This window comes from Meleagris gallopavo, chromosome 23 (assembly GCF_905368555.1).
Source record: "Meleagris gallopavo chromosome 23, MGAL_WU_HG_1.1, whole genome shotgun sequence".
Lineage (NCBI taxonomy): Eukaryota > Metazoa > Chordata > Aves > Galliformes > Phasianidae > Meleagris > Meleagris gallopavo.
The window spans coordinates 6,739,955-6,762,376 of NC_139426.1; the positions used below are offsets into that span (position 1 = coordinate 6,739,955).

At 50.7% G+C, this 22,422-nt stretch overlaps 2 protein-coding genes across 2 annotated transcripts; both read left to right on the plus strand.

Moving 5' to 3' along the window:
• Window positions 1-108: 108 nt before the first annotated feature.
• On the plus strand, window positions 109-7,814 carry SH2D5 (SH2 domain containing 5). The gene is made up of 9 exons (XM_085242179.1): window positions 109-2,875; window positions 2,982-3,062; window positions 3,141-3,215; window positions 3,414-3,557; window positions 3,650-3,844; window positions 4,467-4,656; window positions 6,555-6,657; window positions 6,726-6,885; window positions 7,519-7,814. Exons 1-9 carry the CDS (start codon window positions 2,789-2,791, stop codon window positions 7,675-7,677), a joined length of 1,194 nt encoding a protein of 397 aa, XP_085098305.1. The 5' UTR covers window positions 109-2,788; the 3' UTR covers window positions 7,678-7,814.
• A 158-nt stretch (window positions 7,815-7,972) lies between these two features.
• KIF17 (kinesin family member 17) lies at window positions 7,973-22,041 on the plus strand. The gene is given in 18 exon segments (XM_085242656.1): window positions 7,973-8,161; window positions 9,522-9,600; window positions 11,416-11,592; window positions 13,864-13,887; window positions 13,890-13,922; window positions 13,925-14,080; window positions 14,083-14,135; window positions 14,138-14,225; window positions 14,228-14,296; window positions 15,324-15,421; window positions 15,827-16,207; window positions 16,622-16,778; window positions 17,531-17,557; window positions 17,560-17,617; window positions 20,097-20,167; window positions 20,170-20,255; window positions 20,257-20,322; window positions 21,613-22,041. Coding segments are annotated over 18 exon segments (2,214 nt in total). The 3' UTR covers window positions 22,015-22,041.
• The last annotated feature ends 381 nt before the right edge of the window (window positions 22,042-22,422 follow it).

The following is a 22,422-nucleotide window of genomic DNA, read 5'->3' on the forward strand; positions in this document are numbered from 1 at the left end:
CCTCGCCACAGCTTTCTCCTCCTGGAAGCTCAGAGAGGAGAGAATTACAGTAAGTGTGCTTTGCAGAGGCAAGCCTTTGTTAGAAGTACACTGCTGGCATCAGAGCATCCTGGACTCTCCCTTGAATGGGGCAATGTGAGTGATTTCAAAAGTGACCTCTTTGCTTAACGTGCTTTTGGGAAGAGCTTTGCATCTACCACACTGGGAGCAGAGGAAGTGCCTCCAGAAATCGAGTGCAAAATGGAAAAGCATCCTTACTTTATTTACCCTTTTCAGATGCGGCCTCAGTGTGCTACCTCCAAGAACTGGGAGTTTAAAAAGCTCTTACAGAAATGCCCTCCATTGCTCACAGTCCTGGAGTAAGGATGCAAAGGCTCACGAAAGCTGTGGCTAACATGAAACAGTGAAGGCACTCAAGTAACCCATGGGGCTGTAAAGCACTTAAACTTTGGAAAATGACTCTCCTGCTGCGTGTACTGAAACAGTGGGTTTTGGTGGTGTTTTCCTCCAAGCCAGATCTGAATAACAGCCTTCTCTCTAGGATGCTTGGGGGTGTACGGAGTCCTCTTCCCAGTTGCTGTCCTGCAGCACCTCTCTACTCCCTCTTTGGGGTAACTTCCCACCCCAGCAACCCAAAAAATACCTGCTAAACCACCTGCATAGCTCTGATCCTTTGCACCTGAGCATAATTTAATTTTGCTGCAAGGGTTGTGCTAAAAGCTGCCACTGGTTCTCTTGGTCACCTCCAAGCTCTTTAGTTGTGGCTTTTTTTTTTTGCTGGTTGGGCCACCTACCTTCCCAGGGCAGCCTGGAGCAGCAGACACCTTCCACTGGGGGCTGGGTGGGGAACCTCAGCCTGCAGCACAGCATAGTGGGGCACCAGGAGAAAGCAGCAGCTCTCTTTGGGAAGCTTTGTGCCAGCTCTGCTGCATGTCCCCAGCCTGCTTCCTGGCCAGACTGGCTCTGCTGTGTTGTTCCTTCAGTCCCATCTGTCCCTTTTTTCCTTTCCGCTGTTTCAATGCTGTTGGCTCCATCAGGGCACTCTGTGGTGTCTCAAAGCAGTCAGCATTGGTGGCAGCCCAAGGTTTGCATGGTGCCATGGGAGCCCCTTTCCTTACACCCTTGGGTGCACTGAGGCTAACATTGGGGTTTTTGGAGGCACCTCCAAAGTCTAGGGCTGCACCTTCTCCCCAGTGCATTGCTTTCCCTTAACAAGTGTCTCTGGCTGTGGGCAGCTGTTGTGCTCCCGACCGCAGCGTTTTCGGGTTTTCCTGACACAGTGTTGGGATTTCAGCGAGTATCTTTGGGTTTGGGGGATGTAATGTCGGGATGTGGGGGCACAACACTGAGGTTTTGGGGCACAACTTGGAGTTTTTGGAGTGTGACGTTGGCTTTACATATGGCTGCATCCTTTTCTTCGCAGGAGCCATCCCCGTTGTTTCTGTGTGACTACGTGACCAGAAGGAGAGTGGATGGATAACAGTGGGCAAAGTGGGAATTGGGGTGAGGTGGGCAGGGGTGGTGAGCGTGCAGCCACGTGTGTGCAGTGGGGAGAGGGCTCGGCATCGCTTCTCAAATTAAAAAAAAAAAAAAAAAGCAACGGGTTGCAGCTGCGTTTTCCAAAAAGCCCGAGCCTTTCTGCTCGCCGTCGCTTCCAAGAGACGGAGAAAACGGGGAGGTAAATTGCAGTGATTCATCGCGGGCAGATCGGAGGCAGGAAATGGGAGTTCGCTGCCTGCCCCGTGCCCGCCGTGGGCTCGGGCTTAGCGGGGCCTGGCGTGCAGCGGGGGCCTGACAGCGCCGGGCAGAGCGTCCCTACGGAGCATCCCTGCATCGCGCACGGCGGAGCCCCCAGGGAAGGAAAGCGCCGGGCTAAGGCCGAGAACCGGAGGATTTCGCCTGCGTTTCTCTGGAGCTGCCCGTGAGCGGGGGAACGGGGCCCGCTGCGGTGGGCGAGCTTATCTCGGGGTCAGCATCCCTCCCTGGGGGAGCTGCAGGGTGGCGGTGGGCCGGGGGGCCCCATTGAGAAATGGAGCGTGGGAAAAAGGGGGCGGGGCTTGGGGGCTGCCTGCCTGCGGATTGGCTGGGGGTGGGGGAGAGACCCCCGAAAGGTGCCGGAATGGAGGGGGCAGCCCTGAGCCCGCACCCGCTGGGGATGCCCCTGGACCCCTCGACCCGTGTTTTTTGCAGCCGGCGGTGTCACGAGTTGCACGGGTCTCAGCCTCAAAACCCCTTTGAGGCACATCCTTATGGCTAACCTCTCCCCTTCCCCCCCACCACGAGATGCTGCCACCCCCAGGGTGCAGGGACCCCAGCTTGGGGTCAGGATTTGGGTACCTGTGGATCTTGCTTGGGTTTCATTTGGGCCACATGCATCTTATTTGGGGTCAGGGTGCGGGGACCCCTCACATCACAGTTGGGATCAGGACGTGGGTACCTGTGTCATGCTTGGGACATGGGACTCTGCACAGAGCTTAGGGGCAGAGGGTGAGAACCCTGTTATAGTGATGTGGTGATGAGTTTGGGACATGGGGACTTTGCACTGGGGGCAGGGTCTGGATTTGGGGACACCTGCACAACACTCCTGCATCCCAACCCTTGCACTGAGGCTGGGCCACTGGGAGCCTCACATGGTGCTTGGGGTGAGGTCGGGGTTGGGATCCAGAAACCTTGTATTGCGGTAAAGATCTGGGAACCTCTGTGATGGGGTTAGGATTTGGGAACATCTGCATCGGGGTGAGGATTTGGGGACCTCTGCACTGGGGTAAGGATTTAGGAAGCTGCTGCCATGAAGAAGAAGATGACAGCCAACGGAAGGGGGCCGGATCCGGCACCACCACCCCCTCGCACCCGGGGCATCGCCAAGCCAGCAGAGGTGAGGCCATTGGGGTGCAGGTGTGACCCACAGTGTCGCATCCCCTTGTCATTGGGGAATCCCATGGGGGGCTGCTGAAGCAGGATGGGATTGTTGCCTCCCCCAGTACGTGGGTTCCTTCATGCTGGAGGCGCTGGAGCTGCAGCAGCACGCAGGGCAGCTGGAGGAGCAGCTGCGGGCACTGAAGGTGGGCCATCCCCACGGCTGGTGGGGGGGCACCAAATGGCAGTGGGGAACCCCACCACCACTCCCGTGTCCCCACCAGGATTGCCCCAGGAGGAAGTCTGTGGTGCTCAGGTTCAGCCTGCAGGGACTGAAGGTCTACGGAGCTGATGGGGAGGTGGGTGCTGGGTGCAGGGTGTGATGCGATGCGCAGGGTGCAACGCGCAGGGTGCCGGGTGCCACTTTGAAGAGCTGCTCTGGGGGTTCTGCAGCACTCGGAGCATAGCTGCCCGCTTTGCAGATGAGCATTTGCAGCCAGGCTCGGGCCGGGCTCCGCTCACACCACGGTCTCAGCCAGGCCCCGCTGTCGCTGCAGACACTGCTGATGGCGCACGCGCTGCGCCGCATCCTGTACAGCACCTGCCTGCACACTGAGCGTCAGTTCGCCTTCGTGGCCCGCAACCCCCGCAGCCCCCCCAGCTCACTGTTCTGCCACCTCTTTGTGGGCCCCCCAGGCGAGGTGCGTGCCTGTATGCTCCCACCCTCCCACTCCCTTAGCGCTTCAATTATTTTTGCGTTATCGTTCTGACTCTATCCCCTCTCTCCCTGCAGGTGCACGTGCTGCACCTCCTGCTGTGCCGCTCCTTCCAGCTCTGTTACCTCCAGGCACACCCTGAGCTGCAGGCGGCTGAGCCCGACCCCCCCCCACTGCTGCGGGAGCCCCTCAACCCCGAGGAGGTGTCACGCAACGTCAATGCGCTGCTGTCCCTGCGGCGCCTGCCTGCCCTCGGACCTCTGGGTGCAGGGGTGGGTGCAGCGCACACTGCACAGGAAATGCTTCCATGGTGCATCTTTGCACAATGCACCTTTGCGTGGACCGTTTTTTTCATTGTGCATTTTTTTCCCCACGGTGCAGATTTCCACAGCGGATCTTTTGCACAATGCATTTTTGCACAACATATTTTTGCATGACTCATTTTTTCGCATGCTGCATTTTTGCACAGCATATTCTTTGCACAGTCCATTTTTGCACGGCGCATCCTTGCACGGTGCATCTTTGCACAGCACATTTTTCCATCATGTCTTGCACAGCCTTTCCTTGCACAGATTTTGCACCAGGTGAACTTCCTTCCCACGGTGCTTTGGATACCTTGCACAGCACATCAGCAAAGCCTCTTCTTGCAGGCTGCTTTCACAGCACTTCCCCTGCTGCTTTCAGTGCTGTATTTTGCACCGCCCTTCTTTGCGTGGTCTTTTCCATCATGCAGTTGTATGCAGCACATCTTTGCACAGAGCATTTTGCACAGCCCACCCTGCATGGCTTTATCTCATGGCGTTTTGCACAGCACTTTTTGCACAGCATATTACACAGCCCTTCCTTGCACGGCCTTTCCTCGCACCGTGTTTTACACTCAGCCTATTTCCACAGCACGTTTTTGCACAGCATTTGCTTCAAGAGAGACGGGTGGAGGCTGAGGGCCGCGCTGTGGGTTGGCATCCAGGGAACCCCTATTGCTCCCCAGTGCTGGTGCGCAAAAAGGCGATCCGCAGCAAAGTGCTGCGTTCGGGTGCCTACCGAGACTGCGGGGCTGAGAGCCAACTGCAGCAGAGAGAGGGTGGTGAGTGGGGGGAGCTTGGGGGCAGGGAGGGGGCCTGGGGTCAAAGAGCAGTTTGGGGGTCATAGAGGACATTTGGGTGGAGGGAAGGACTTTGGGGGGGAGTCAAAGAGATGATCTGGGGGTCAAGGAGGGGATCTTGGGGTCAATGAGGGGATTTGGCATCAAGGAAGGGATCTTGGGGTCAGAGAGGGAATTTGGGATGGAGGAGAGGATTTGGGGGGTCAAAGAGAGGATTGCGGGGCCATTGAGGGGATTTAGGGTCAGAGAAGGGATTTGGGTGGAGGAGAGGAACTTTAGGAGTCAAAGAGATGACTTGGGGGTCAAGAAGGGGATCTTGGGATCAACGAAGGGATTTTGGGATCAGAGAGAAGATTTGGAATTGAGGAAAGGATTTGGGGGGCCAAAGAGAGGATTTCGGGGTCAAGGAGGGGATTGCGGGGCCATTGAGGGGATTTGGTGTCAAGGTGGGGATTTGGGTGGAGGAGAGGACTTTGGGAGTCAAAGAGATGATTTGGGGGTCAAGGAGGAGATCTTGGGGTCATTGAAGGGATTTTGGGGTCAGAGAGGGGATTTGGGATTGAGAAGAGGATTTGAGGATATTTGAGGGGATTCTAGCGTCAGAGAGGGGTTAGAGGTTGAGGATATGGGGGATCAAAGAGAGGATTTGGGGGCCAACAAGGGGATTTAGGGTCATTTGAGGGGACTTGGGGGTCAGGGAGGAGATTGCGAGGCCATTGAGGGAATTTGGGGTCAAGGTGGGGATTTTGGGGTCAGAGAGGGGATTGTGGGGCCACTGAGGGGGTTTGGGGTCAAGATGGAATTTTGGCAGATCAGGAAGGGGATTTGGGGGTTCAGGAGAGGAGAGGGGTCAAGGAGGGGATTTTGGGGTCAGAGAAGGGATTTGGGGTTGAGGAAAGGATTTGGAGTCATTTGAGGGGATTCTGGGGTCAGAAGGGGTCAGAGGTTGAGGATTTCGAGGATCAAATAGAGGATTTGGAGGCCAAAAAGGGGATTTGGGGTCATTGAGAGGATTTGGGTATCAAGGAGTGGATTTGGGTTTGAGAGGATTTTTGAGATCAAAGAGAGGATTTCGGCATCAACGAGGGGATTTGGGGTTGTTGACGGAATTTAGGGTCAAAGAGGAGATTTGGGACTAAGGAGAAGTATTTGGGATGAGGATAGGATTTTGGGGTCAGAGAGGATTTGGGGTCAAAGAGAGGATTTTGGAGCCAATGTGAGGATTTGGCATGAAGGATAGGATTTGAGGTTTAATGAGAGGATTTGGGGGTCAAGCAGAGGATTTAAGGTCAAAAAGAGGGAGACAAGGAGGGGATTTGGTGTGAATGATAGGAAATAGGGATCACTGTGAGGATTTGGGTGTCAAGGAGGGGATTTCGGGTTCAAGAGGGATTTTGGGGTCAGAGAAAGGTTTTGATGTCAAGTAGGAGATCTGGGATCAAGGAGGGGATTTGGTGTAAAGGATATGATCTGGGGTTGAAGAGAGTATTTTGGGGGTGAGGGAGAGGATTTAGGGCCAAAGAGGATTTTGGGGCCAAGGAGGGGATTTGGGGCTGGTAAGGGGATTTGGGGTGAGGATTTGGGGTTAGGATTTTGGAGTAAAGAGAGGATTTGGGGATCAGTGAAGGGATATGAGGTCATCAAGGGGAATTTGGAGTCAAGGAGGGGATTTGAGATTAAGGAGAGGAGTTGGGTGTCAAAGGAAGGTTTTGAGGTCAAGGAGGAGATTTGTGATCGAGGAGAGGAGTCGGTGGGGAAGACAGGATTTGGGGTCACATTTGGTGTTGGTGAGGGGTCAGGGATAGGATTTGGGGCTCAAAGAAAAGATCCTGGGGGGCAAGGAGGGGATTTGGGGCCGGACACCCACCCACCTCCCCCAGCCCCATCGGGATGGGAGAGCAGAAGCGCGCGGGGCCTGGCGCTGCTCCCTGACACCGAGGCCGCCCTCGCCGAGAGCGTGTGGGCCTTCGCCGGCATCGCCAGGTGAGTGCCCACCACCCCCGGCCCCGCAGCCCCCAGCCAGCCCCAAACCCACCTGTGCGTCCCCGCAGGGCCGGCGGTGTGGCGCTGCTGCGCGGAGACGTGCCGGGAGCCTTCCTGCTGCGCCCCGAAGCCGGCGGCACCCCGCGCTGGTGCCTATGGGTGCGCGCGCCCTGCGGGGTCGTGCCATACTGCGTGCTGCGGACACAGCAGGGCCGGTTCTGCGTGGAGGTGAGCGGGAGGCTGCGCGCAGTGCCGGCGTGCGGGTTGGGGGACGCATGCACCGCTGCATTGCTGGATGGGGACGGCTGTGTCTGTGTGTAAGGATCACAGAACCACAGAATTGCAGGGGCTGGAAGGGACCTCTAGAGATCGTCGAGACCAACCCCCTGCCAAAGCAGGTTCCCTACACCAGGTCGCACAAGTAGGTGTCCAGGCGGGTCTTGAACATCTCCACACAAGGAGACTCCACAACCTCCCCAGGCGCATCTGTGCGCTACTGCATCCATGCGCATCCATGCACCGGCGTGAATGCGTTGTTGTGCACGTGCATCCACCCGTGCACCAATGCATGGATGCATCAATGCAGCGTGCTGTGTCACACTGGTGTATGGGTGCATGAGGGTGCACATGCATGAGGAATTGAGACACAGGTGCATGAGTGCTTTTGTTTCCAAGCTGGACTGGTGCACAGATGGGTTCGTTGGTCCTTCAGTGCATGGGGGTGCACGAACGCAGAGGCACTCTGCGTTTAAGTGCATTTCTTTAGAGCACGAGTGCATGGAGCACTGGTGAGTTCTCTTCCTGGTTGCACAGTGCACGCACGCATCGGTGCACCAGCACACCGGCGCCTCTCTCCCGCAGCACTCCCACGCCGAATTCCGCTCCGTGCCGGCGCTGCTCGCGCACTACTCGGCAGTGCCTCGCGGCTGCTTCTGCCGCCTGAGCGTGGGGCGCCGCAACCCCGGCTACGAGCAGCGGGACGAGGACAGCCCGGCCCTGGTGCAACACGAGCGGGGTTAGACCCGACCGCTGCTCTGACCGCACGGAGCCCCACGGCCACCTCGGGAATAAACAGCTTTGTGCAACCGCGCTGCTCCGGACTCTTTCTCGCATCCGTCCGCCTGCAGCCCCGCGCGCAGCGCCGCGCTCCGCGATCTCAGCGCTCGCAGCTCCGCGCGGCCACACGCACGCGCACCCCGCTCCGCACACTCGCCGTCTTTCCGCGCGCGCGCCCTCTGCGGCACGTGACCCGCGGGGCGGGGCCTCGAGCGGCGGCGTCCCGTCGCTACGGCAACGGCGCGATGTGACCGCGCGCATGCGCACTCACCCCGCGGTCCGAGCGTGCGCCCCGGGCTCCCGCCGCCCGTTCCCACGCCGCTGCCGTTCGTCCACGTGGGTGCTGCTGGGTGCGGCCCTGCTGGCCGTGCCTCGGCCTCGGTTGGATGTGGAAACCGCCATCCGAAACCGTGGGAAAGGGCTGAGCCGGGGCGGAGAGCTGAGAGGGGCCGGCAGGGCTCTGCTTTTCTGGCACGGGAACGTGGTTGAGGAGATGGGTGACCCGCAGTGCTGCTGATGGGCGTCGGGCTGTTCGTGCGGCCCAGCGGGGCGCCTTGGAGGAGATGGGAAATCTCTGCCTGCTGGAGAAAGCGAAGCAAAAGCTGCGAGGGGACGCGCGGTGCCTGCTGGTGTGTCAGCGCGGTGAGCGGCTGGGAGGGGAAAAACAGCCCAGAAAACCCCAAACAACCACCGAAAGCCAACAGGTCAACCCAACCCAACTTCTGCTACAAGGACGGAATGGCCAGTGATAGTTTTAAGATGAAAGTCCCAAAAGCCTTCTGTTCCCACTGTGGCTCTCCAAAGCAGGAATGAACGGCGGTGACGCTTGCTGCCGGCCCTGCAGTCAGCTGGCATCCGGCTTGAATTCCTGAACATTTCCTGCCCTATGGCAAAACCGTCCCGGCCTTCAGCACTGTCAGCTGCCCCTCCAATTTTCATTACCCACCTGCAGGCCATTCTGTGGTTGGTTTTATTTTATTTTTCTCACTGGGACGCGTTTTTGAGAGTGCACAGGTGGGTGTGTGATGATGTGGAAGAGATCCTGTTGTAACATTGTGTGGTAGCTACACAGACAATTTCTGCACCTTCTACAGCATATTGCTCACTGATCTGCAGGAATTGAAGCATTTGTGCTGGCAGCCCTTCTGAGAAGTGGAGGGGTAATATCCACACTGTTCTGCTCTTCTTTTCTCCCAAAGTCGCAGCTGTCACAGAGCTGTGATGGTATTCTCATCCCAGTTAAGTGCCTTAACCAAAGCACTGTTTTTAACCCTAAAAGCATCAGGGGAGCAGCAGGCAGAGGGGAGTGCACCCCAAGGGAGGAGTGCACTTGGGAGTGGGGATGGGGACAGACTTTGGATTCTCAGCGAATCGCTGCCATTTGTTTTTCACTTCTGGAGGTAACTTTTCCTCCCATCTCAGCTGCACTGCTGGTAAAACTCTGCTGTGTGACCATCAGGGCAGATTTGGTTCCAGTGGAGCTGCAGTGTCAAGTGTTGCAAAGTACTGTGATATCTGTGCTCGGAGCAGGGTGCTGAGTTAACTCTGAGTGCAGCATTTCAGTCACCTCAGTACTGCCTCTGTCATAGAACCCTATAGAAATACAGTCCTGCATGCCTGAGATATTTAAGGCCTGGAAGCAAATGTTCAGTAGTCATACCCGAGCATGAAATGCCATGGGAGGTGTGAGGAGGTGCAGCAGGGAGGTGGGTGCCCAGCTGGCACTCTGCGGTCTGTCTGCTTGCCTTCATGCTGTGAACCTCCTCCTGAATTCATTCTTGTTTCGTACAGCATGCTGAAAGTGTCAGGTTTTCTTGGTAAGAGCTTCCTGCCTGGAGATTTACAGTGAGGACATACGAGACCTTCTAGGAGCCGATACCAAGCAGATCTTGGAGCTGAGGCCAGGAAGGCAGGAGGAAAAAACACACTGAAATCCCAACCAAGGGGCAGACTTCTACAAAACACACGTCTTGGAGTCTTCTCAGATCTTTCTGCATGTATTCCTGAGGGCACCTGCAAATCTTCTGCCCCAGTTTGCTCCCCTGCAGGCCCACCTGTGAGGGGAAGGCCACAGCAGCAGCACCGTGTGCCGCATGGAAGTGCTGCACTGGAAGGGACCTGCAGTGCCTGCAGCCTGGCAGGCGGAGCTGGATGGGCTCCTGCCTTCATAGAGCCAAATCCTCTTGCAGGCAGTGCTCTGCTTTGCTTTCCGAGCACGCTTGCATTGGGAGAGAGAAGGGAGAAAAGGGGCTCCGTGCTGATTTAGACCACACTTGCTGCAAATCCCCATCCTTTGTTCCCCATCAGCAGTGACACAGGTTTCCATGACGACTGCAGTTGGCACCAGGAGGGCAGGACTCGGGCACGGCAGTTTCCAGGGAAACACCAGCACTTTGGGGACAGCCACCGGCTCTCACTGCCTCCTCTGAGCAAGGAGTCCAGCCGTGTCTTGTGGAGGCAGAAGGCCTGGGCTGACCCACGGCTTCTTCTGAGTCCCAGAGCCTTCTATTTTCCTCTGAAATCCCATGTCTTTGTTCCCTTGCCTTTTAACATCAGTGATTTTGTACAGTCTGAAGCCCCAGGGCCCAGCTGCCAGCTGTGGAATGAAGTCCTGTGACAGAAGAGCAGGTGGTAGGAGCTCTGGTAGGAGCACAGTGTGACCAGATTGTTAGACAGCCCTGGAAAGGGCTTTGTGGCACCCTTAAATGCAGCTGTGCCAATTCTCCTGTGGCGCAGTCAGAAGTCATGGTGTACAGCCAGCCTGGCTGTGGTTCTGGAACTGGGTTAATTCTGGGCAGGCACAGCTTTACAGTGACATAGAACAAGGCTAGCAAGGGACCAGATGGCCTTTACAGGTCCCTTGCAACTCAAACCATTCTATGATCTATCGCATCCCTGACTGATATCCCTGCTGACATGATCGAGTTCTGGTTATGAGCTCAGCGGATGTGGGGTGTAACACAGCTGGTGCAAATGAATTCCTCTCAATTAAAATTCCCAGCGTGGATGGAATTTCAGAAGGGGCTTGTGTGGGAGTGCACTGTTCTCAGTTGTTCTGTGTGTTGTTTTTTTTTTAATGTAGGTTTGATGGACTGTTCAATACTTTGAACACCTCAATCATTTCTCAGTGCATGGCGTGTTTTCTTCTGCACGATTTAGTGATTCCTTTGATGGTTTTGAAAAGATGCCATTAGTCATTTAACACTGCCCAGGTGCCTGGATGTGATTTTAGAGCATCAGATAAATGAACTCATCTGGAGGAAAAAAATATATAGTCTGCCTGTGTGTGATGAGTGTGATTTGGGGAACTGCGTCGGTGCAAATAAGACGCCCTCTCAGAGCAGAGGGGTTCAGTAAAGCACCAGTAACAATATCTGATTACTGAATCGGTGCTTTGGTTTTAAAAAGCTCCCTATGACTGATGATATATTAGAGACTTTGCCATAATAGGTGAAAAACATTTCAGTTCTTCTTAAAATATGCTGCTTAATAATAGGGGAGGTAGAATGCAGCTCGGTGCAGAGAAGCTGGGTTGCTTGTGTCCTGGGAGATGGCTGAATCCATCAGTAAATTCATAACCTTCACTCTTTTTGGCTGTATAAGTGGTTCCCTCTTTTTGTGTGGTCTGAAAGCTGGTGGACAGCCCTCTGCACACCCCTCTGCAGCCTTGCTCCCCATTCTGACCTGAGTTGTGCTGTCCCTGCTTGCAGCTGAAGGAGCACCTGGAGAAGGTGCTGTGCATGGAGGGGCTTTCCCTGCACCCTGTGCACAGTGTGGTGCAGCGTGAGCAGATTGTGGAGGCAGACTGGAGGAACACTGTGATGAACAAGGACTCTTCCTGCTCCATCTTTACCATCCATATGGAAATCTGCACCATAGGTAGGAGCTGGATGTGCTGCATCCACAGGATGGGTGGAATCCAACCATTCAGCCCCCAGCAGAAGTTGGAGCCTATGTGACTTTGGTCCATAGAAATCAGCATGGTGCCCTGACACTGGGATACTTTGTAGAGTGAGATGGCTGAATATTCAAAATCTTTTCTCCTCAGTTCCCCTTGGGGCTGAAATGTCTTGCACTCAATCTGGAAACATATTTTGTTCTCCTTCGTTTATCTTCTAAAGCCTTTATTTCTAGCAAAGCTGGAACTCAGCCTTGGAGTTCAGACATTGCAAAGCCTGGAGAAACTTGTATCCTTCTCTCCTTTGTCTGACTTCTCTTGCAATTCACCCAAGGATTCCTTCATTTAGCTTAATTATGGAGCACGTCTTTTAAGCAAACAACTAATCTGGGTTTAAAGATGGAATAAAAGAGTCCCTTAATGTTTTAGTGACTAATCTTTTTTTCTCAAGTATCTCATTTCAGTTGGCATTTCTTTAGCTGATAAAGCTGCCTACTGCATCTGGACAAGGACCTTGAAAGGTTTTCTCAGGGACTAAGAAAGAAATTAATCTCCTGTATTCTGTCTCATCCTTGACCCCAGCTCAGGCCCCGAACAGCTTGGTTTTGTTTTCTTCAGGTGTTTCACCAATCAGGAAAGTTGCATAATGTCTTCCTAAATTGTAGTTCCAGATGTTCATGAGAGTATCTCATTAACCCAAAGTGGTGTGTGTTGGATTTATAGAATATCTCAGTTAGCACAGCTGGTGGATACTAATCCCTGCATTATGTGGTTATGTCAAACCCCAACTTTAAGCCTAACAAGGAAAATGAAGCGTTTACACTCCTGTTTTGTATTGGGTGCAGGGCTCTTAAGTGAGTAGGTATTTATGTTGTCATCTTTAGGCTTCTCAAAGAGGTGCATGGGTAAGTTGCAACTTATTTTCCAGTTGTACATGTAGGATGTTATAATTTGCAGGTGCTTAATGTTTTAAAGAAGCTCCTCACAACTACGTGAGCTTTATTTCCAAGTAAAAGTTCAGAAACAGGATGATGGTGAGCACGGGGCTCTGACTGCAGATGTGCAAAACACACAAGGTACCATCTGATGCTTAGGGTGTTTAGAGTAGCAGCTATTTTATCCCTTTATGTTGTGTTTAGGGATTGATCTGCTCAGCAGAAAGATGTTTTAGATCGGGCTGGTGCATCTGCCACCGGGAGCAGCTGATGGGCTGTGTGGGGACGAGACAGGCAATACCTGCAGGCATTTTAGTGAGAGCCTGTGGACCTCATTACAAGATGGAAACCAAACCACAAAGCTCTGCAATGGAAGCAAACAGCCTCCTTGGGCAAAAGGACATTGACAGCAACCAAAGCGACTTCTTCATTGTCTATATAAGCTGGGACAGGGAAGGAAAGAGTTAGAAAACCTACGTTTTGTAACAGTCCGTTCACTCCAGCAATCGGAAAGGATGGTGAGAGGGTGCTCTGTTTAAGCTCTGGGTTTTTTTTTTTTGTTGTTTGTTTGTTCCCCTTCCCCCCCCCCCCCAATTCTTCCATGTCCAGACATGTCAGAGAGTGTGGTGTGAAACAGTGCTCTGCTGCAAATGGTAAGCTCTGCAGTTAATAACCCATTGCTGTAACTATAAGTGAAATGTCCCAGGGCAGTAGGTTTCCTTTATTTCTCATGCCTTTATTTCTCATTATAAATTTCTAACTTTCCCCGTGCGTCAGATTATTCATTGTTCATGTTTAGGTATCCTCACATCCACATCCATAAGGTTTAACTCCGGACTAAATTCAAGGTGAGGTTTTGTAGAAGTTTGCCTAGAAGTGAGCAGACTTGATTCAAACTGTGATGTTCTCTGGTGGAAATCGGAGCTCAGAGCACTGAAGAAGCAATTCCCTTGAACTTGGGATGCAGTCACGAGGAATGATTGGGGCACAGAGATCCGAGAGCTGTGGACAGTATGCTGTGATTTGATGAAAGATCGGTATGAAGTTGAGTATGGTAAAGAGCTGGTGAAATTGAAGGGTTCCTAAAGTGTCTGCCTTACGAACAGGTGGCATCACATTAGTTCAAAGAGCGTTTGGATGTTGTGTTGAGGGACATGGTTTAGTGAGAACTATTGGTGATGGGTGGATGGCTGGACTGGATGATCTTGTAGGTCTTTTCCAACCTTGGTGATTCTGTGATTAAGTGCCTGTTCTGGTTCCTGACCACTGAGATGCTGCTTCCTGAGAAGCACTTAACTTGAAATGATTTTCTTGCAGATGAGAAAGGGCAGGACCACTTACGGCTGCAAAACTTAATGTAGTGGACCTGGCAGGAAGCAGGAGCAGTCAGAAACTGGAACTACAGGAGAGCAGAGCAGAGATGCTACCAAAATCAACCTTTCCCTCTCTGCTCTCAGTCCTCGTTGATGACACATCCCTTACCACGACTCAAAGCTGACCAGGCTGCTGCAAGGCTCCCTGGGAGGGGATACAAGGCCCTGATGGTAGCATGCTTATCTCCAACTGACAACAGCTATGATGAACCTGTGTGCTAAGCAATACTGCGTGCTATGCAAATCGAGTGAAAAACATCAAGAACAAGTCCTGTATCAGTGAGGACCCCAAGGATGCTCTGCTGAGGGATATCAGGAGGAGATTAAGAAGCTGAAGGCCATTCTAGCTGAACAGATGAATGTGAATAACTTGTCAGGTAGGAAAACCTCAGCAGCCTTAGAGCTGTTTTATCTTTGACCAAAAAAAGTGGTTTTGCAAGTAAAATGCTCACCAGATCTTACCTCACCCGCTGCAGGAAGAGGTGTCCATTCTGGTAATGTGCTCTTCCTTTAGTGTTGCAAAATGACCTTATTCCAGCAGTAAAGAACATCTTAATTCTCTAATATTTTCTCTAGTTTTCAATAATTACTAGTTTTGTTAGAAAATGCTGATAGGATTCAAATCCTTGATTCTTATTGGTCAGTCTGTGTCAACAGAAAAGGGATTTTAGCTGGCAGAGCAAAGATAGTGGAGAATTAACAATGTAAAGTTAAATACAATTAAATACAATTATACTTTTTTTTTTTTTTAATTAGCATTCAGCTTCTGTTATCCTGAACTGTGAACTTTTGGCACTACAGGAAGAGTTTTTGCCTTGCTAACAGCATTCCTTACAGAATGCTCTGCCCCCTCATCAAGGATTCACCCTCAGCAGACTCACTGTGCTGTGCAGTAGGAGTAGGAAACCTGGGAGCAAATCAGTAAGAGCAATCTTTAGGGACCTGATCATCTCTTGAGAGTTGTGACAAAGGTCAACTGTTATGAGAGGCAGAAGGATTTTTCTCTTTTCCCCTTTCTGCCGCCTTTCAAAAACAGCTGGGAAGACAGGAGGAATCTCCCTGCACTTTTTCATTTCCTTCCCAGTATATTTTATCTTCCAAATCTGTTAACATAGCCTGGGAAACAGATCTTCTGTTACTCTGACAGAGATCAGACTTATATTTGCTTTTATATACCTGAAGCACCTGCTCTGCTCCGTGCTGATTCCTCTCCCCACACCTCTGGAGCTGGAGGCCAGTGGGCATTTTAGCAGCACAGATGCTGGCCCATGAGTGCAATGCAAAGGAGCACGTGGATGGTGATATTCTTCGCTGGCAGCCAGCTTCTTTGTTCTGTTTCCAGGCTCTCCACAGACAATCCCATCCTGTAACCATGCATGATTTTATTGCTGCTTTGCTTTGCAGGGCTTCCACCTGCCGAGGCTGCTCACATAGAAGGGAAGCCAGCTCCCCTCCTCCAACCCCACTTAGATGTTGAAACAGAGAAGCAGCTGATCAGAGAAGTAAGGCAGGAGGGATTCTATGATATGATATGTCCAATTGTCTTTGACTGAAGTTGGTGGATTTTTATAGTACATACTACAAATAGGACACAGAGGTGTATGGTTCAGCCTTTTCAGTATACTTTTCATTGCATTTTTTTGGTCCTTTTCTTATGGTCAGAATATATGTTCTTGGAGGCCTTATTTACAATACCATTTCCTCTCATTTTTGTTCCGTCCACTTCATCTCCAGACGAGTGAGGCTTTCCAGGATTTCTTTGAAGCACATATAACAAGTGTGAATTACATGTGATGTTTAGATTTGTTACATCAACGGAGGGAGGAAAGCAGCAGGGAAAGTCATTAGGAACAGCAGAAGGATGAGGAGGAGAGATGGAGCCAAGTGGAAGAATGAGGAGTTGGTAGAGAGAAGGAGAAAGACTGGAAGGAAGTGAACTTTGTCCTCACTTGTTACAAAGCCCTTTCCAGGGCACCACATCTGCCCAAACAGCAGTTTGTAGGGCTAGTCTGTCACCTTTCATCAATACTGCACCCATTTCAGCCAAGGAAAATGTCAATGAGTACAGTTTTATTGGGGTGGATGTAAGCTGTGTACAGGCAGGAGCGGTGCTGCTGCACCAGGCTCTCTGCTGTGCCCAGGAGAATAGAGATGCTGGCCCAGCTAAAGGCCAGCATGAAGCGAAGCAGAAGTCCCATGTCTGCCTTGAAGAGGGCATCAGTAGCCTGAGGATCTGCTGTGGTCTCAAGCTGTCTGCCCTCGAGGAGAACCTCAGGAAGGAAGCAGGTGCGGATTAGGCAGGGTGTACAACGCAGGGTGATGGTGCTGTTCAGACACACAGGGTGCACAACGCAGAGCGATGGTGCCTCAGTGCTGTTCGGACACTGCGGGGTTGCCTTTGGGAATGAGCTGAAACAGAAGGTTTCTTGCCTACTCAGAGTGGCGGCAGCCACTGCAGCCTCTGAAGTGGTACTGACAGCTGCTGCAGCCGGCGTTGCAGCCCCTGCTCTACCTCTCCCTTATTGACAGCAGGAGTGTGACTCTACCTTCTGAGCCATTCGCAAGACTCTGTCCCAGCTTCATCCTCTTCCCTATTTCCCTGAGCTCTTTTCCATGTCAAGACCAGCCTGGCCCTGCCCTGCAAGCCCTAAGGCAACAAAATGCAATTTTGCCCATGCAGCTGTGAGTTCTCTCTGCCTTAGATCAGCATTCCTCTAGAACAGAGGTTTGCGCTGCGGAGCTGTCTCAGCAGGCAGCAGCACTCTGTCTTGATCCGATTGGCTTCCCACAGCCCACATGCCCCAGACAAGCAGGCTGCAGCAGTATCTTCTGTCGCATACAAATCTGACGCAGCTTTTGGTTTCCTGGTGGATTATCAACACCATCGCTTTGCTGGAGGGCAGGTATTCCTGTCACGCACCTATAAAACGTTGCCAGCTATCCAATTCATTATCATTTTTCATTTATACTCCCGCGGTGCCTCGGAGCATGTTTTGTAATGTGCTTACACAGCACATATTCTCCAATATTAATTCTTGCAACCATATTCTTAATTCTTGATGCTATCACTTTCTAAGGTGAAAGGTTTATTTTTTCCCCTCTGATCACAAGCGAGTACCCCCTGCACTTCTGAAATAGGTTTCTATGTGAATGTGAGGTTCAAGGTTTTCCCAGCCCTGTAAAATCTGTATTCCTTGCCTGACATGCCCTCTAGGTCTCTGATGGTTTTTACTTACCAACCTAAGAAGGTAAATAACAAACAGACTTCTCCCAGCCAAACAAACAGCTTTCAGCTTTTGGAGAAGGTTTGGTGACGCTTCCACAGATTTATGTTCTATGTAGAGCTCACTATTTACATTGCAGGTATTTGCTCTTTTATTCTTCAGCTGCTGTGAATTCTGAGACCAATCCTGAAGACTCCTGCTGCAGCAGACGAAGAACTGACATCGGTCAAGGATCCCTTCAGTCCACTTCTCCCTGCCAGGCTGAAGAAACCCAGGTGGGCAGTGTCACTCTTCGTCTCTTCCAGGATTCACCCTGCATCTTTTCAGAGCTGCAGCCTTTCGTCTCTTCTTGTCCTCAGGACTCAGCAGTGCCTCAAGCTGTGTGAGGTGCTGGCGATGGGAACGCCGGAGCAGAGGAGCTGTCATAGCAGAAGTGACTTCAGCACCTGTGGACCAGCAGCAGGTGCTTGCCAGGTCAGCAGCTGCTTCTGATAACTGCCTCCTGTTGCACACAGGCAAAAAGCAATCCTGCTTGCACGGCAGTATGACTGCTTGTCAACGGTTTACGGGCTGGTTCGGCCCGGTTCCGTGACTAGAAGGGCGGAGGGATCTGCGGATCCGCGCCCCCGGAAAAGGAAAATAGGGGACCCCGAAATAATTGAAAACAGTGGCAACAATCTGAGGTGAAACAAAGTAATTTACTAAATATGGTATCAGCAGAATTTTATAAGGAGAGAGAGTGTGAAATTGATGGTGGATTGGCCTCACCACAACGCTGAGATGAGAAGCGCAGGCAGAGAAGTGCAGGCAGAGAAGCGCAGGCAGAGAAGCGCAGGCAAAGAAGAGAGCATCAGGTGACCTTGCCGGGAGTTATATCTCCTCGCTGACCGCAAAGCCCCCTGGGGAAATGTAGCTCTTCTTCTCCTCTGGACAGGCACCCGGAACTTGAGCATCAGCAGTCAAACCCCAGTGCATTACATGATGTTATAATGTGAATACTGATAACAAAAAATCATGAAACCATGACACTGCTGAACTTCAGCTATGTGTTCTGTGCAATGCAAAATCAAGCAGATGCACGTTCTTTATCCCCAAATTAACTGCGTCCACTTGGAGCAGACAAATAGCTGCTAGGTGCAGTACTCTGATGCCTAATGCCATAATTATGAACTCTCTCATTGAGAGTTCTCCTGAGAGACTCTCCATTGTCACTGAGATCACTATCACTTCTACCTTTAACTCATGCATCTGAGAGTATTTGCAAGACTTCAGCCAGAACGGGCATAAAAATTGCCTGGGAACAAAATGTTATTGGCAGCATTAGACCCAGGGCCTGAATCTCATGGCTGGGGTTTGAGGGGTGCAGGGTCACATCTCCACATGACTGATCTCTGTGAGCTCCCATGACACACACTCACTGTGCTGGGCCTCTCCCACCTGCAAAAGGAGCTATTAACAAATCTAGGATAGCACTGTCTGTAATTTGTGAGGCGTTGTGTCTGTTGGTGGAGATGGCTCCAAAGAAACCATTTGTTTTGACAGTATATAAAATTTTAATAGTCTTAGTGCCTGAAGTTTTTCTTCCCGTGATAAGGGAAGAAAAATGCCAACTGCATTGTTAAAATCAGAGTTGGCTGCAGATTAGGCAGGAGGGTTTGATTCCACAGGTGTGGAATTTTCAAAGTCACCTTTTAAATGCTTTGTACCACAGGGTGGCTGAGAGTCAGCAGAGCGGGATTCAGTCCCGCATTAAGCAAACAAAACTGAAAGCTGCTTGGCTACTGCAGGGAAGTAGAACAGCAAGTCATCTCCGGTGGAGAATCTTTCTGATGGGTTTGAAGATCATTAAGAGGCTATTGTCAGCAGAGGTTTTGTCAGCAGTGGGATTTTCTCCAATTTGAGCCAGTGCTGGTGACCCTGAGCTATATGCCCTGATACAGATGTCAGTGCAGACAAAGAGAGCAGATAGCAGCTCAGGAGTGCAGTGTGCCTTATCTGAACAGGCACCAGCTGCACCAGGAAGTGGTGCCTGGAGTTGTTTGCCACACCAGGGCAGTGGCACGAGGGGCGAGCAGCCTGGGATCTGAATTCACACCAGGGATTAGCAGAATGCCTGGGCTCAGAACTCTGTTGAATATTTATCTCCCTTCCAGGAGTTTTACTGCTGGTGTAAGATCACCAGGACTAAATCACTTTTGCCCTTAAAAAGGCAGACTGGTGCGCATCCAGACTGGCATAAAGAGAACACTACTATGTTTGGACAAAGAGTTTGCAGTGTTCCACTGTGCCTCAGGCTACCTACAAACCCCTTGCCTGCTTGGAAAGGTCACAGTGCTGTGAGAACAGCAGTCCTGGCTCCTGCAGGGCTTGCTTCACACCCATGTCAGTGTGTGGGGCTGTGCAGTGTGGATGTGAGATAAGCTTGGTTTGAAACATGAGCCTGTGCCTGCACGCAGGTGGCAGTGCTGAGGTAGCCCACGTCATTTAATCCATCTGATACTGCTCCAAAGAAGAAACTGTATTATGGCTTACAGCCTTACCACTGTGACATCTGCCATTTGAAATATATTTGCATAATTTCAGCACCTCCTGTACTTGCTTTGAGAGCCTTTCCAAACAATAAATAATAATTGAAATATAAATTCCACAAAATGTTGCTTTTTTTTTTTTAAAGCAATTCTGTGCATGTAGACACACTCTCAGTTGCACTTGTTATTCTGATCACCTTTGTCATCATGTTTCTGACATGTATACTCATACAGAGTTCATATACAGCAAACTGTTATGAAACGTGGAATTTGCCGTGATTACTCAGAACAGCAAATCTCCCAAGGAGTCTCTATTTCTGTATGGTGTTGTCTCAAGCATTGTTCAGGTACAGAAGTTCATCCTTCACAGCTACGCAAATGCTTCCTTGTAATGCTCAGCTAAGAGAAGCACTTGGGTTTTCCAGGCTGCAGATGCTAGAACAAGTGGTAAGGGGGGAGGAGGCTGAAAACAAGGACCTTGAGGAGAAGCTTAACACTGGAAGAAGTTTGCAGATGAGCAGAGGATGCAGCTAGTGACCATGCTGCAGAAATCCGATGATGACAGCAGTGATTTGGTTCTGCTTTAATGTCCACGACTCCATCCAGGAGGAGATTCTAGCCAAGAGCAAACTTCTGGAGAAGATGCAGAAGGTGAGCCTGCAAAAACAGTTCCCTGCTTCCAATTCAGGGAGCATCCACTGGGATTATTCTCAGGATGGCTTTTTCACTCCTTAGTTCCACACTTCCTCATCCATTTTCTCTTCTCTGCTTATCCATTTTTTAATGTTAATGAGATACCTTAGGGTAGTATGTTTACAGAATGATGGCATCTGTGTCTAACATGCCATGTGTGTGCCTGTGTTAGTACCTACAATGTTGATTAGACCCAGAGAATTTCTGGAGTGGAAAGGGACCTACAGGGATCACCGAGTCCAGCTCCACTGCACGCATTTTTAGGAACTGTTGGAACAAAGTTGTTCCACGACTCCAGCCTTCTCAAACTCCCCGCCTTCCCCAAGGGTTTTTTAAGCTGGCCTCCTTGTTGTGTAACAGGAAGCCCAGAGGAACAATTCTGTTATGGGAGAGGATGCGACTCCCTCTACTGACTTACACAGCTCACCACATCCTCAGCAGCACCCGTTCTGATCACCCAAGAAAATGAGCTGTGCAAAGTTTCCTGGAAAAAAATATATTAAAAAATATAAACGCATATTATTTTTATATAATACATAAGCAGCACCCTTACATCTTAGGCATGCTTGAAAATCAGTTTTGCTCTGATAATATGAGGCAGAATCAGAGGAGTTTCAAAAACATCCGCCTATGCCTCAGAAATCTGCATATTAAGAACTTGATTCATTTAGGTTACCAAAGAGGTATGGCACCTTTTTCATCTAAAATAGGAATCCCATGACTTTGTTAGCACAGGACAGGAAGCATATGGTGAAAATTTATGCCCATTTGAAGCCTCAGTAATTTACGGGATGATACGTCAAGTCTTCCTTTTAAACGAACATGGAATTCTCTTTCCAGATAAAATCTCATCCTAATTATTAATTTTCAGTTAGAAAGCACTGAGGCTTTTATTTTTGTTTTTAAGAGTGGGCGGTAACATTAAGTGCTTATTAACTTCTTTACGTTTTGAATTTTGCTAAATTGTTGGCTTCAGTTGAGTGTCAATCCAGATTACAGAACCCCTTCGGTGTTTTTGGTTTGCCACCACTGCTCTTCTATAAGCACTTTCTCACTCTTGCACAATGGACAATGAAAGTGTAATCTGCTGATCTACTTTGGCCAAGCTTTGGTTTTATCACATACCTCTGAATAAACCATCTGACTAATTCCCATTTATGTGTCTAACCAACGTCTGTGCTTGTAGTAACCCCCATTTCTTTCTCTGTCATAATCCCAGCTAGCCATTTTATTGTTGTTATGATCCAGCTGCGAGCTGCTGAGACAGAAATCAAAGATTTGCAGTCAGAGGTTGAGCTGGAAAAGATCAGTTATCTCAGCAACAACCGCAGTCTGGAGCAAGACGTGAGGCTCTTCCAGCAGCTGCTGGATCAGGTGCAGTCCCTCATCCAGCAGGACTGCAACTGCAGCAATGTGAAGAAGATCAAGTGCAAGTCTGTCTGGGATGAGGAGTCTTGCTGCGGGAAAATTCCAGAGCCTGACGTTGCGAAAAAAAACGCCTGCCTGCAGGTAAGAGGAGTGTCAGGGTCACAGTGCCATCCCATGGCTTCTTCTGGGCTCACCAGCAGGTCAATAAATGGCAATTGGACTGCACTCACCTGTGTCATCTTCTGTGTACAGTGGAGGCTTCTGCCTTTCCACCATGTCTGAATCACAACTTAATGAGGACAAAACTCACTGGGTCTACACAAAAATTTTGGCAAGTAGGTGATACAAACTGGAGAGCTGGCACAGGATTCCCTGCTAAGCTGTCCGTTCTCTGTGCGCCTTCGGTAGGGAGTGAATTTGCCATTAGTGTTTAAACAAATCAGATGCCCTTTTTAAAGCTGTTCCTCCTAGGATCTCAAATCACTTAGATGTTAACGAAAAAGCTCTGCAAAGGGGATATTACACGGCTTGTTTAAAAGCTTGAGAAATTAAGGCAAGGCAGCATCTAGGCTTGGGTGGACTTTCCTGAAGCCTCACACCAAGCTTTAATTGATTGGATTTTGGGTCCCTGTGTGATTTTCATCATCTGGAGCTGCCTCTGCCCAAGAGACACATTACCCTCCTGTAAGA

What these genes read in the sequence shown, in the direction of transcription:
- SH2D5 (XM_085242179.1), top strand. Translation starts at nt 2,789, where the DNA reads ATGAAGAAGAAGATGACAGCCAACGGAAGGGGGCCGGATCCGGCACCA. An exon ending in GCATCGCCAAGCCAGCAGAG is followed by an intron (nt 2,876 to 2,981) that starts GTGAGGCCATTG and finishes TGCCTCCCCCAG; the next exon opens with TACGTGGGTTCCTTCATGCT. An exon ending in ACTGCAGCAGAGAGAGGGTG is followed by an intron (nt 4,657 to 6,554) that starts GTGAGTGGGGGG and finishes CACCTCCCCCAG; the next exon opens with CCCCATCGGGATGGGAGAGC.